The sequence below is a fragment of the Boleophthalmus pectinirostris genome, unplaced genomic scaffold (genome assembly GCF_026225935.1).
Source record: "Boleophthalmus pectinirostris isolate CB_2022bp ecotype Guang Dong unplaced genomic scaffold, ASM2622593v1 HiC_scaffold_5, whole genome shotgun sequence".
Classification (NCBI taxonomy): Eukaryota; Metazoa; Chordata; class Actinopteri; order Gobiiformes; family Gobiidae; genus Boleophthalmus; species Boleophthalmus pectinirostris.
Window position 1 is genome coordinate 23,467,661 of NW_026571404.1, and position 14,677 is coordinate 23,482,337.

At 37.0% G+C, this 14,677-nt stretch overlaps 1 protein-coding gene across 14 annotated transcripts in view; it reads right to left on the bottom strand.

The window, feature by feature from the left end:
* The window catches only part of LOC110156825 (girdin), a 53,710-nt gene that overhangs the window by 27,909 nt on the left and 11,124 nt on the right, over positions 1–14,677 (bottom strand). For 10 of the 14 annotated variants that reach the window (XM_055162812.1, XM_055162816.1, XM_055162814.1 and 7 more), the window contains exons 4-5: positions 5,030–5,099; positions 814–864 (exon numbers count right to left, since the gene is read on the bottom strand). In XM_055162812.1, coding sequence (XP_055018787.1) covers positions 814–864; positions 5,030–5,099 — 121 coding nt within the window. The remainder of the gene's footprint in view (positions 1–813; positions 865–5,029; positions 5,100–14,677) is intronic. The other 4 variants (XM_055162820.1, XM_055162819.1, XM_055162818.1 and 1 more) reach the window with 1 other exon arrangement.

Here is a 14,677-nt window from a genome sequence, read left to right on the forward strand (position 1 = left end):
CATGCCGGGGCGTATTGTCAAAAATGTTGAAACTGAAAAACAGCTGCTACCAACAGGCCTGAGCTCATCCAGGGATCTGAGCCTCTGAGGGAACCAGTTGGGTGCATACATTTGAACTGAGTAACTCACGCATTTTAAAGAAGGTGGAGAGCTGCAGTGTGAGTGTGCATAGGCCTGTCACGATAACAAAGCGTGATATATTGCTGAAGTAAATATAGACAGTAAACAATAATATTGAAACTAACTGATGCCACTGACACAAAAACCCAATGGCAGATTTAAAACACAAAAACTATTCTTAATGTAGAATTCTGTTTAAAAAACCATGAGCTGCAATAAATAAATAGCAGAAAGAAACACATAGACATTTTAATTCAACCTTTTAAGGCTCAAATTTTATCATAAAGGCAAAAAATAACCACTAATTTCCCAGTAGTGCAAAGAAAATATGTACATGATAAATATTACTGACCCCAAAAAATATTGTTTCACCTTTCGTATATTGAACAATAAGTTGATCTTGAAATTTCTGTGACAGGCCTAAGTGTGCATGTTCACCTATTATAGAGTATTTCACATAAGCCTGCTCATTATAACGCCCAGGGGGGGTGCAAGTGCCAACACCAATAATAAATCCAGATTAGCAATAGCCACGAAGGGCACGGTGCACTGAAAAATACAAAATGTACTCAAGGCTATAGCACTAACATACAATGCATCCACTCTAGTAACAGTTTGATCCAATTTCATGCCTCAGGTAATTGACGCTGTGTAAGTGGAAAATAGAGAGATCATTTAACAGAAAATAATTACCCTCAGATAAGCAAGTAGTATTATAATGAGTGGGTTCAGCAGAGGCACTTCCTATGGGAGAAACAATCAGTCAAAATACTGTCAGTGTCTCATTGACATACCTTCAGTCCTCCAAAGTCCTCAACTGATTTAAATCAATTTTTACAGATTTTTTCAGAATCAACAGAGACCAGGATCGCACTGTGTAGCTACAGGAGTAATGTTACAATTAAAATAGTACAATTACTGATATTATTTTACACTAGCATTTGCAATAACCATAAAATGTGTTATTGTACAATTTATAGTAGTACAATTTCTTATAAAACAGTCTTCCAATGGTGATTATAAATGTGGTTTGTGATTCATTTAGAATAATTGCCCTCTGCTTTCCTGCGCAGTCTTTTACAAATGTGTGGGCTTTGCTAATTACAAGTGTCAATGCCAGCCTGAAAACTGTCAAATCACCACATTCAAATCAACATATGCCTGCTGAATACTGGGAATAATGAGAATAATAATCCTGAGCATAAGAATAGTAATGGCTGATAAAAATGTCTTTCTTTGCTTCAGGGCTTTGCAGCACTTTTAAGACGCTATAGGATCCAGTGCAGGAAAAGGATTAAGTCTGACAAATCTAATGCTGCAAACGCATTGGAAGATAAGGGACTCTGGCAGGTTAAATAATTTATAGAGTCAGGGAAGAGAGGTAGATAAAAGCAGTGAGACAATAGGAAGAGAGGAGAAAAGACGAACAGCAATACAAACACAGAGGAGATGTAAAGAGAGTGGAGGAGCCTGAAGAAGGGAGTGAGGTGAAGGCTAGAAATAGACAAGAGGAGCCCCTAGCTGCAACAGACGGGGAGATTCCTGTCTCAGCTGTCTTGTGTGGTTCTCATCCTTCACATCACACTGCATACAGAACTGAATACAAGTTTGAATGTTTTAATGGCAATGAACAAAATGTACAGCAAAAATTTACCAACAAATGCAATCGGAGGCGTTAGATCTTTCCCAAGTCACAGATCAGTAGGGCTGTCACAATAACAAATGCTGAAGCACTATATATTGCTACAGAGAAATATAATGATAAATACTACTATAATATATAATGATAAATAATAATAATAATAATAATAACACTGAAACTTCATACTACTGATACAAAAGAAATAAAGCAGGATAATGCCTGTAAACCATTTTAAATACAGTATTATTCAAAAGGCCTGAGTTGCAACAAATAAATAGATGAATTAGCCAATAATTTGCTAGATAACTTATTTATTCAACCCTCTACAGCGCAGATTTTATCTTATTACATTTAAAATAACAAATCCTCCCATTTTTCAAAGACAATGTACACATGATAAATACTGAGCCCCAAAATATATCGTTCCATCTATCATTTATTGAATGATAAGTCGATACGTCTAAGTAGTTTATAGTAATATGAATACGGATCAGGGCTTCTAGTTAAAAGAACTAAATGGGCCTTAACCCGACTACTTAATATTTGACACTGACATAACTAATAAAATGAGAAGTACAAGTGTGCAAAATACTGAAATATCTGCTTAATACTGATTACTGAATTTTTTGCCATGTGATACTTAATATTATTGCATCCTGTATCGTAACAATGATCAAATCCTAATGAGAACTATAACATGCTAACTTGCCCTTTTATCCATTAGCCTTTTCACAGTGTACCACTTCTTAAAACCTTGCCATCCTCTCCACTTCCTGTGACTGCATATGTTACTCAACTATCACCCCATATTCCCTCCCCTTTGCTCACTCTCTGCTCCATCCCAACTACAGGAAACCAAGGGTCGTGAGGACACTGACTAAACCCTCTTCCTGCTCAGCCATTGTCAGTCTCTATTTGAGGATATGACTTGATACCACCGTCATATAAGAAATAAATTGTATTTGCTTGGGTGTGTAACAACTAAACACGCCCCCTTTGGTCCATGACACACTGGTGACAAAACAATGCAGGCATGATGAAGCATTATTGACAGGTGTTTAATGTCATTCAGTGTGCTGAGTCATTGAAAAGATGTGTTCAGCGTCCACCCAGTAAGTCTGTGCGCTTCTCGTATAACCTCCAGAGGCACAAATACAAATCGATACAAATCGACAACAATATCTGACAAATGGAAATATAATCGCTATGGAGAAAAACAATCAATAATCAATCAATAGCCAAGAGTGAAAACAGTCACATAGTCTTAACACAAGTCTTTGGTAAATATTTACTGACATAGTGAGTTAAATAGTCTGGAAAACACTGGATTTATTTGAACCTCATAATCCAGGTTTAGCTGTGGATTGTCCAGCTTTAGGTTTTTATAAGTATTATTCAAATCTAATTTAAAGTCCACACATTAGGGCGCACTAATGACCATTTCAGTAGTCATGATAATTACTATATTGACTTATCATTCAATATATGCTAGATGAACAATATATTTTCAGGCTCAATATTTACCACATGTCCCTTTTCTTCACACTAGTGGGGGCATTTTTCTTGCTTTTACATTGTATTAGACCTACACAATAACATTTGAGTTGTAGGTGGTCGATTATCTATCATACATAAGATTATACTTTAGTGTTTCATTGTACTGTTTATATATATTGCTGGCCACATGATATTGTCATGATATTTTCATAATCAATATATTGCACTTCAAAGTTTGTTATTGTGACAGGCTTTTCAACTAGTCAGCAATTATTTATTTGTCAGGTATTAGTAAAACAGTTATTTCTAGTTCAAAATTATTTTCAATGTGTCTTGATCAGATAATTACTGAATTTGTCATCAGTCATTTAAAAAACAATTACTAGTTGCAGTAGTTCAAAATCAGGCAATTACACAAAATATGCAATCTTTTTTTTAATGCAATTTCAATAGACCTGTGAATAATGAAAAACCCTTGTCAGACATCTAAAGTTACCAGAGCTTTCCAAAAGATCAGACAAGGTTTTGTGTGATACTTCATAGTATGTGGCACAGACTAAACAAAGAATGTACAGTTCCCCCTTTGCCTGATGTGAGCACACAAATCGGCCTATGTCCCTGGGTTTGACTGTGCATGTGTACCATGTGTAGACAAAACAAAACAGGGTTAAGTCCGAGCCTCGGGGGCACGAGGGTCCATTCCCGCATTGAACTGTTTGGAAGACGACCCTCCCCCATCCACAATCACTCACACACAAACCCCTTGCCCATAATGGTGCATAATAAAAGCCACATGGCCAATGACTTTCAGCTGCCAGTTACAGAACCACTGGTCTGACTGGGAGACTGAAGGAGTTTACTATGTGGCTCATGAGGATACTAATAAAAGTGGTCTGCTATATGTTGGTGAAAATTTATTTGTGACCTGATTCCTGAAATGATTAGCTATTTTGGTGAATTGGCATATTTTGATTCAGCAATTCTCTGTTCAGCTCTTTGCTTCTGTGTACTCTCGTCTAATAGGTCAACCTGTCATGCTGAGTGAGAGGCAGATAGATTTAAGGAATCAGTTAGGCCGATCACAATAATTACTACTATTACTGTATATGGATTTATCGTTCAATACATGACAGATGGGATAATATTTTTGGAGGTCAATATTTATAGTGGGTACTTTTTTCTTGCACTAGTGGAAAAATCTTACTTCAAAATGTGTTATTGTGACAGGCCTAATTAGAGTGAACTGTGAGTTCTCCCAAAGACACTTTATTTACCTCCTTAAGATAACATACTTGTGATCTACGCTCTAATCCAGTGCCCCAACTCAGGTATCAAGTATATTGTACAGCAAATTGATGTTAGTAGCATTCTCAGCACCGTGCAGTTGTTATTCTCCCATCCTTTTGCTACAGGGTGACACAAATACAGTATATGGAAATGTGTTGAAAACCATGACATAATGACAATGTCTGTGGTGAGATCTGAAGACAGCTGATAGAGCAAAACAGGTTACACATAAATTTAGCTGTTTAGCAAAGACCATAAATCCTTCAACAACTTAGACAGAGTGATGATCTGACATGTGACTACCAGGAAATGTAAACAAAAGTCTTATTGGTGTGCATTCTGCTCCTGTTATTACAAATATATAAATACGACCAACCTAGTACCTACTACTATTCCTACTACCATCACCAGGCAATATAATATAATAATATAATATTATATGAATAATTTAATGTATTTAGTACATAACAAAAGATGTCTCACCTGAAAGAGGGTTTCGACCTAGGACCAGCACATTTGGCAAAGGCATCATCACCAGCTGTTGTAGACTTTCCTGTCAAAACAGAACAAAAAAAAAAAATCTTAGAAAAAAAATAAGGTTTATTAGTATGAATGAATAGTACACAGACATTCACAACTTTAGAAATACTATGTTTATCTAATAACACCACAAATCTTCGTAACATTTGTATTTCAGATGTATGCTTTCAGAACAGGGATTGCCTGTCAGTCACAACAACCACCATGAATCAGAGCACTTCTATTCACAACACGCCTGAAGGAGACATCTGCACAGACAGGGATGGTCTGGATCCAAGGAGGCAGTTGTGAACAAGTTATCTGGTTAGAAAATGGGAAATGCCAAAAAGAATTTCCTAAAACGGGATGTCTGGGCTGCCTGCCAAAAATATTTTCATAGCTTTAACCCTCACAGGTCAAGCTCAGTGTGTCAAGCAGAGAAAACATGCTAGGCTACCATCAATATTTCATGTGTACCTTATGGCCTACTGTAGTTTGAACTCGTCTGACCTGGGGATTTGCCCAGTGGAGACATGTTACTGCTGAGGTCATTTAAACTGCTTTATATAAGTCAAGGGTTTTCACAGAGCCCTTTTCACCACAGCCATCTGTCCAATACATATTGCATTACCTCACCCAGGTGATAAAAGAAGCAGAAAATGTGTTCATGTGAGTGTACTATACATCCCTGCTTGGACAGCACTGTCCACAGCATTGTGCTCTGATGTGTGTTTGTTGCTCTAAGTGTCTCCACAAATGTGTTTCTTTGTAAACACTTTGTGGTATATCATCACTATCAGGGGTCTGCAGTATTGGATAGTGTCAACAGTGTTTGTTTGGCTTTATCACCCTGTAAACTCATAATCCAACAGGGCAGGTGAATCAATAACACACATATAAGAACAAAACAGAAACACATACATGTATAAAGTGTAAAAGGTAAATATTGCTTATAATAACATGAAAACTCTTCCAATTCATTAAAGTAAAAAAAATGAAATTTTCAATACGACCATTGTAGAGTGTCTTCACTAAATGAGCACTCAGTAGTCTGCTACTTTCACAGTGACTCAGTGTTACAGTGACGGCTGCTGGCACTGGTCAACACTGATGACCAGGCTCTGGGATAAATCAGCTGCCGTTGCCTTAAGAGTCAAATGTAGGTCGGAAGTGCTTCTTTCCAAAAATATAAAACAATGGAATACATTTTCTATTAACCATGTTATTTATCAAAAGCACACTATAATATCACATAACAGTACAGAAATGAAAATGAGACTATAAATAATGTGTGGGAGCGCAGAAAGGCTTTGTTTACTCAGATTTTACTGTACAGCTGTTTAGCCTTGAACAACTGTTTGGGTGAAAACAGGCATCAGCAAAGTGAACCAGGCACACTGTATGTATGTCCGCCCCAGCCCTTTCTCTGAGCACCTGTCTCTGAGCACCTGTCTCTACTGTCTACACCTGTTCCTCAGAGCGGCAGGTGTGTAGTGTAGTGAACTTTAAACTGAATTTATAGCTTAAGTTGCTAGGAACCATTAGAAAATATCTAACCATTATTTTTCTGACAATTATTGCATGTGTTTCCAACACTAAATAACTAATCCCATGCATTTCCAAACATGTTTGTACGTAAAGGCAGAAAGTACAGGGTTAGCAAATTTTATACAAATTCATATAATCTGCTGCCCTAAATTCCACCATTTTCCTTTTGCCTCTTAGTGAGCACAGAACCCACACTGCCTGGATTCCGCACGCTTTACCTAATGCTTCAAATGTTGCTGTGCACATGGTTTTGTGGATGAGCACAAAATGACAGACATCAGGGATTAGCTGCAGTGCTAAATAACTGGAGTAATATGTGGCCTGGATTAGTGGGTAAAGGCTTAGCTCTCATACATAAAACATGATGGACATTGCAGAGGAGCGAGCAGTCACCACACAACAGCATGTCATAGAGATTCACATGAGTCAACACACACAGCTTATTTCTCTACTGCAGTGAAAAACAGATGGAAAAAAACTCAAAGCTGTCTCCTCTAAATGCATTAATCCTTAAACCGTACCTGGAATAATTTGTGGGGAAGGTGGTCAGGAAGACAAAAAAAGATCTAAGAAATTAGAATTAGGGTTGTAAAAAAAAAAAAAATCCAGATTCTAAACAATACTGAAACCAATGTCAGAACTAGATCAAAAGGAACCCAAATAGGAAATAATCAGATCTTTCTTGGGTATTTTTAGAATTAGTCTTAATCTACTGTATATAAGTACTATACAATTTACAATATTGTAGCAGTAAAAACTACCATTGTATTGTGTTAATAGTAAAAAAATGGAAATGTGAAAAAAGAAATTTAAACAAAAAGTATTACATATCAAGTCTGAGATTTTTCTACACTAGAAGAAATAAACAGTTGGAAGATTTGATGGAGAGAAGATGAGGGATGAGCTGCTGCTTTGATTTGATCACTTCTCTCTCCAGGCACGCAGGATTGACACGGCTCTCCATCCTTCACCCCCTCCCTCCTCGTTGTCCTCCTCCCCCCCCCCCTTTCCTTCCTCTACATCAGTACATTATTGATTCTAGCAGGATGCAGAGTCCCTCAACAGTGGCTCATCTTCCATCCCACAGCGACACTTGGTCTGATAGATGGAAACAAAGGTTAAGAAAGAATATGTCAAATGCAGTCACAAGTATTCACTTTACTTGTCTCTTTTTGTTATATGGAGAGACAGACTTAAGTTAGTAATTGATAATTGAAAATCTCAGACCTATCAATGTTGAAAAAATACTATAATATAATATCAAATATGATCAGAAATGAAAATGTGTTTGTATTTCTACATTCAAGGAGGTACATTGAGTAGATTCAATTAAACATTTTGTGTGAATCATAGTTTCTATCAGCAATATAATTTAGTAGTGTGACCTATTGCCCATCCCCAAGAAGAAGATAGAGAAGAAGATAAGATTTGACACTAAAATACATATCCAATCCAGATTTTGCGGGATTTGGAAAAAAATGTAATAAATATAACTGCGTTTGTGGTTACATTTCTTTCTTTTTTTTTTTTTTATAATAGGATTCTGTTAAAATTTCACATTTTAAACCCATCCTGAATTGACAAAAATAGTTTATATGAACTGAAAAACTAGTTAGCAGTTCTTATGCAGATTGCAGAATAAGATATATTTTGATATCCATTCAAATTACAATTTTGATTTGACTGCAATTAATCTTTCAGCCAGCCCTATGTCTATATAAATTTAGAACAAAGGCATGTATATTTTGTTACATTTCGTAAACAGGAAAGATAACCAAGCCTTGCCTGCTCGATTGTTTATAAGTGGACAACATCCCATGGACTAAAACACTCACCACTGACAACAGAAATTTGTCTGAAACGTCGTCGCCTGGAGAAAAGCTCAGGCAGTCCCTCCCACACACAGTACTACTGCGGCTCTGCATGTCAAGGGCGAGACAGTCCAGCCCTTACAGTAGATACAGCTGTGGGCATGAGTATGTGTGCTAAATTGGGGTCAGTGCAGAGGTTATAAGGCTGCACTGTTCTTAACCTCACAAACACTTGGACCGTTAAACACACACACCTCTGTACGACTCTTTCCCATCCTTCGACCAAAGTGCCAGTTCCGCTGCTGGCGTGGTTGTAACAGGGGGCTAATTGTGCGTTCGCCTGTGCATGTGCGGCTGAACCCTGAAAGCCTGAATCACACCCATTCTGCAGAACTGGAGGGTTACCATAGAAACCACGCGATGGGTTTATCCTCCCCAACCTCACCAGTCTGACACACATAGTAATAGATGTATGAAAAAAGCGCATAGCTTCACAAATGCTGTACTTTCTCATGTTATATGCACACACACACACAAACATACACACACACACGAAAGCCTCTCTGGGGTTCAGCACTGTGGACTTATCTTCTAGTGAAAAACCGCACAGATTATCATCATGAAGGGTTATTTCCACCAACAATAGGAAGAGGCATGCTTCCCATTTCTCTCACAGTCAGTAGATACATACACTGTAAACGATAAAAATATATAGCAGCTCTCTGTAGTTCCCTCTATTGTTCTCAAAGGTGACAGAATAATACAACTCAGTCAAGTCAAATACCTTTCTACTGTATAGGATCCAGTTTAATCAGGATGGCAAGATGTCAAATGTATAGTGCTTTTCTGCCAATGGGCACTCAATGCACCTTACATCAAGAAAACACTCACCCATTCACAAACAGGATGTACACCAGTATGCAGGCACCAGGGGACAAGGCAGGTTAAGTGTCTTGCCCAATTCACCTGTGGGAGGTGGAATTGATCCTTCAAGTGGATTTGACCGCTCAACCAACTTCACTAATGTTGGATCAGTGGATGAACATAACTGAGTTACTGCTGCTCAGAACTGGACTGGACAATAATACAGATAATTTTAATATAGATAAAAATAACAATCACAATTTATTAGGAGTAGAAAGGTGACTTGTTTTGTGGCTTTGCAGAGACATCACGCAGGGGTGTTCTACATATATCTCCATTAGCAGAATGTTCAACAGTTACAGAGGTGACAAAACGCACATATCATTTAAGTCTAAAAACTGGATTAATATAACACAATTTCAGGAGCCTGTGATCAAAATGGGCGTTCATAGTCCCATTTAGGGTTTGATTTTCAACTAAAAAGGTGAGCGTGACTACCTGAAAAACTGTTGCTTGCTAGCTTGTGACTTTAATGCTATGTGTGAGAGACTTGTAGACAGCACAAAACATATCACCTATTGTAATCCCTATCAAATCAGCTCTTTCTTGTCAGACTGAGGCTAAAACAAAGCTCAGATTAAAGTCTAATTTGAGTCACAGAGCTTCTAATAGAGTAGTGCTTTCTGTTAGCAATCAATCAATCAATCATAAAATAATTATGATTTTTGTTGGTAGAGGAACCCCTATGGATGACAGGTGCCAATGAGTTCCCTCCTTCCTAACAGAGATCTCAACTGAACTTTCAAAAGTAAATGACAGTGGGGTCAGAAGTCAAACCCAACAGTTGCTACAGTGACCAGCAGTGGGGTCTCCTGTCTGACAGATGGACAGATCATCTCCTACACATGGAGGAGGAGCAGAGAACGAGCCATTAGTGCGCTGTTCCTTTTGTTCGACCAGTGTTATCTATCAGACGAGTGTGTTTCTGCACAAGCCTGGAGGCCCTAATGAGTCAGTCCTGCTGCTCAGTTCAAAAGGTGGAGGCAGGTGGGCTGGGGAGAGTCCTGAGTGCTATTAACATGACCCCAGGCACTACTTCATACTGGTCACACTCACAAGCACATAAGAGACTACAGCCTGAAACTGTCTATCACTCTCTCAAAGCCTAAAACCTCATTGAAAATTATTATTGTGACAACACTAAACACAAGTTAGATTACTAAGGGAAAGGCTTGATACCAGACATACCAAAAACACTCTTTTCTAAAACAAGACAAAGTTATTTTCAAAACAAAATAAAAGTATATTGTACTTAATACTATTCGGTACTAGGTTTTTGTACTAGTTGTGGTATCTGGGTTTTGAACATTTTGACAAGCCTATGTGTTACAGTGCTGCTGACAGTTCCCAAAACTTCATGTAACCGTAATTGCAGGATATAAATGCATTTATATGAAAGTGCAAGCCATGGTAAAATTAAACAAAACAAAAGAAAATGCACAAAGAGATTTTAGAGAAGTGAAAGGCCAAATAGTCAAATACATTTTAAAACTCTTGAATTGTGGAACAGTATCTATCTTGTATTTGAGGTCTGCATAAGAAATCCTATGTACTCTGCCCCGTTGAGTTGTTGTTGGAAAAGAGGAACCAGGCTTAACAGAACTCAGGCTTCCTTTTCATGCATCTCTGACTCACTCTGAAAATAACTCCCGCTGCAGCATACGGGAACCTACTCTACATGAAAACAGACATCAATTACGCTTCCTGTTCACTTTATCAAACTACGGCATTTGGGGTTTCGGCTTCTAATATAAATAATACTGTACACCAACTGAGCGTCTACAGTTCATTACACCTCACATTTGCCTGTTATTATGAGATAAAACACTTAATGAAACAGAAAATAAATTACGAAAAACTGTGCTTTTTCCCATGCATTTTGTAGAGCGATATACTGCTGATGTAAATATAGACAAAAAAACTATTTAATGAAAGCAAACCATAAAGCAGAAACATCCACCAAAATGTATTCTAAATGTACAAAAAATGTAAAAAAAAAAAAAAAAAATATATATATATATATATATATATATATATATATATATATGAACTGCAACAAATAAGAGAATGCAATTTAAGTAATTAGATTGTGTCTATAATAGTGTTGTAACAATATCCAAATTTCTTATTTCTTTGGTTTATGACAGAACCAAAGGCTTGTCAAGGCATTTTAAAGTTATTTCATCATGTAAACTGGACTGAAACAGACCAAAGGATCAGTTCCATCAGATTCTTTTAGCTATTGCTGCACCATAAAAATAAATTTAAGCAACAAGACTTGAGATTCGATATATTGTGATGCCCAACGATATTATTGAGAGACATTTGACGATACGATATCACAATATTCCGGTTATTATTACATTCCTAGTCTATAATGAGTCATAAAACTTCATAATTAAACCTTCTACAGCTCAAATATCATCATAGCACAGTACAAAGCAAAAAGTGGTCATAAAAACTCTATTCCTCTATTAGTGTATTTAAGCAGCATTTGAGTGAGCATTACAAAAGACCGTTAGCCTGGAGTAACAAAACAGCCATATAATAGGTCCATAAAGTCATGCTGATCTGACTAATGCAAGAGACAGGACATTATAAAAACAAATAAGATCTATGCAGCATATGTATTGTGTGACTCACTTAATTGAAAGCTATAAACTTTATCACAGCCTGGAAGCAAAGTTGTGCAGAGAGCTCTCCATTTCAGGCTGTTGTTATAAGAAGATACACCTTTTTCAAGCAGTGCGTCACAACTTCCAAAAAACAGAGCAGCTTTGTGTAGATTTTGGTCAACAAGGAAGGAAATGATCAACCCCCCATTTATAAACACACACACACGCAAGAAACAGGCACAACACCAGACAGAAAAGGTTACATGTAGTCGCTGAAATGTGAATACTATAGAAAGACCCTCTGACCCCAAAGCGTAATGGGCACAAGTAAAGCAAAATGTTCAAAGTTGGTGCTAAAATCAGAGCCGTTACAGCACAGATGGGCTCAGATGCTAAAGATGCCAGAGAAAGCCAAAGTAACTGAAGCTAGGGAAGTATGAATGGTGGCCTGTGTTAGTGTATAGTGAAAACACAGCACTTTAAACCACACCCCAAAGAAATGCCAGGCAAAAAGAGGACAGAGACAGCTTTTAAAATCATGGTTATGGCTCAAAGAAAGAAAATGCAATAAAATAATCAATTCAGATAAGACTAAAGATGAAACGCCAAACAATGCATTACTAAACATATACCACTAATGCAAAACAGTACATAATTTAAAAATATATGGGCTATTAAAAGTCCATCATCCCTTTGTTTACATTATGTTATTGCTTTGCCTGGAAGTTAGAGTTACACTGCTATATCTGTTGGATTGTTGAGTATATCAGTTTCCAGCCTTAAATCATTTGCAGAGGCCAATATTTTCTTTAGGCAAATCAGCTGCCTAAAGAAAATGCCTAAAGCTTTATTTGAACAGTTTAGTGTGGAGACAGCACTGCTCAAAATGTGATTACACAGCTCTCATATCCATTTTGTAGTAAAACAGGTTTGTGGATGAGCTTGTAGTCATTTCAAATCATATAATTTGGGAAAAATATACAAAACCTTCCTAAAAATAGGCCCTAAAAAATATACTGTCAGGGCTCATGAGTCATCAGTTTCTGCATGCAAAAAATTATAAATGCTATCTGTAAAAACTCAATACTCAATTTGAACAGGATCGCTTCAAATCTGGGGAGAGAAACTTTTATAATATTACTAAAAAATGTTATAAAAAGGTGTCTCTCAAGTCGAATCAAATAAAGTTGTAAAGGATGTGTCTTTGTCCGGTCTGGGCTCCTCTGTATTACTCTGCTAAGGAATGCCAGACCAAGGCCGCTAAATTAAAAAGAGGCCTGGGTTATATTTGGCCTGACCATTGAGAGCGAAAAGTAGAGTTTTCAGTGGACTTTAGTATTTGGAGTACAATAAGTAACCGGAAAAGTCATATCCTATTGGACAGGATTGAAGCTTTCTCACACAGAAAGAGCCTATAGGTTAAACATTAAAACTCAATACATTGTCTCATGTGGTTACAGCAATTCACTGAAATATACACCACGGTGGGAAATCAAAGCTAGTCTAGACATAGTAATTCCACCTACACAATCTCCACAGCTTAAAGTGATGAAGCAGAAAAAAAATACTCATGTTATGTAGTACTCCCATGAAAGAACATAATTATTCCATTTGAAAAAAAAAATACACTTGATTGTGTTTGCAGATCTGTTTTATAAGGACCCATATTTTGCCACTTTCTGATCTATGTTATAATGTCGTTTCTTCATCAAATACATACCTGGAGTTTCATTCACACGTTTAACACACAAATCCAGCATATTTAGGTTGCACTCTTCTCTCGAACCGAAAACACTCTGTTCCATCTTGTGATGTCATGTGGTAATACAGTAAGAGCTCCACTGTGTTTTTAAAATCCATACAGCTTCACTAGAATCATTTGGATGATTTCAGGCCTGGAATTGTCGATCTCTACTGATCAAAGAAGGAGCTGTTAACATGAAAACTACCACTACATTACCTCACAAAGTGGAACAGAGAATTTTGAGCTTTGGGGATGCAGACAGCCTAGTAATGCAGAATTACTCAATATGGGTGGATAAAACAAAATACAACTTCAGGTATGTTTTTGGTGAGATAATGACATTATAAGATGTCTTAAAGCTCACAAGAGTCAATTTTGTGTAATATAGCAAGGGCCTTTAACATTTAAAGGTTGAAAGATGGTGCCTCCTTTTTAACAGCATTACAAATCCAATCACTTAAAACAGTCTATACATACATATTGAAAAGCAGTGGGGCTTGTGAAGCTCCAACACAGTTAATGAAGAAAGTGCTGAGCGGTACAGTAACCTAAAGACCTGCTAAGCCCATTAGCTGGGGTCTGGGTCTGTCTGCCTCCAGATGGCCACGGAAATGTGAAACCAATAAGTGACAAAGTTACCACAAGAAGAGAACACCACATCAATAGTGTTTAATAAAAGATCAATATCATGGCTATTTTTGGCAAATTAATATTAACAGCAGTGAGAAACAGCTTGATTTAATAATAGGTTTGCTTTTTGGTTGTGACCACAGTCTGCAACAGGAATATGACCAAAAAAAAAACATCATTACTTACATACTAGTAATCTATTGTGTCTCAGATAATATACTTGATTATTTTTACAATGGCAAATCTTGTTATATAATTATGCCTTATTTGACACCAGTCTCTTGTTATTTTTGCTATTTATTTAGATCATTACTCTTTTGCTCTTTGTTATTAAAATATA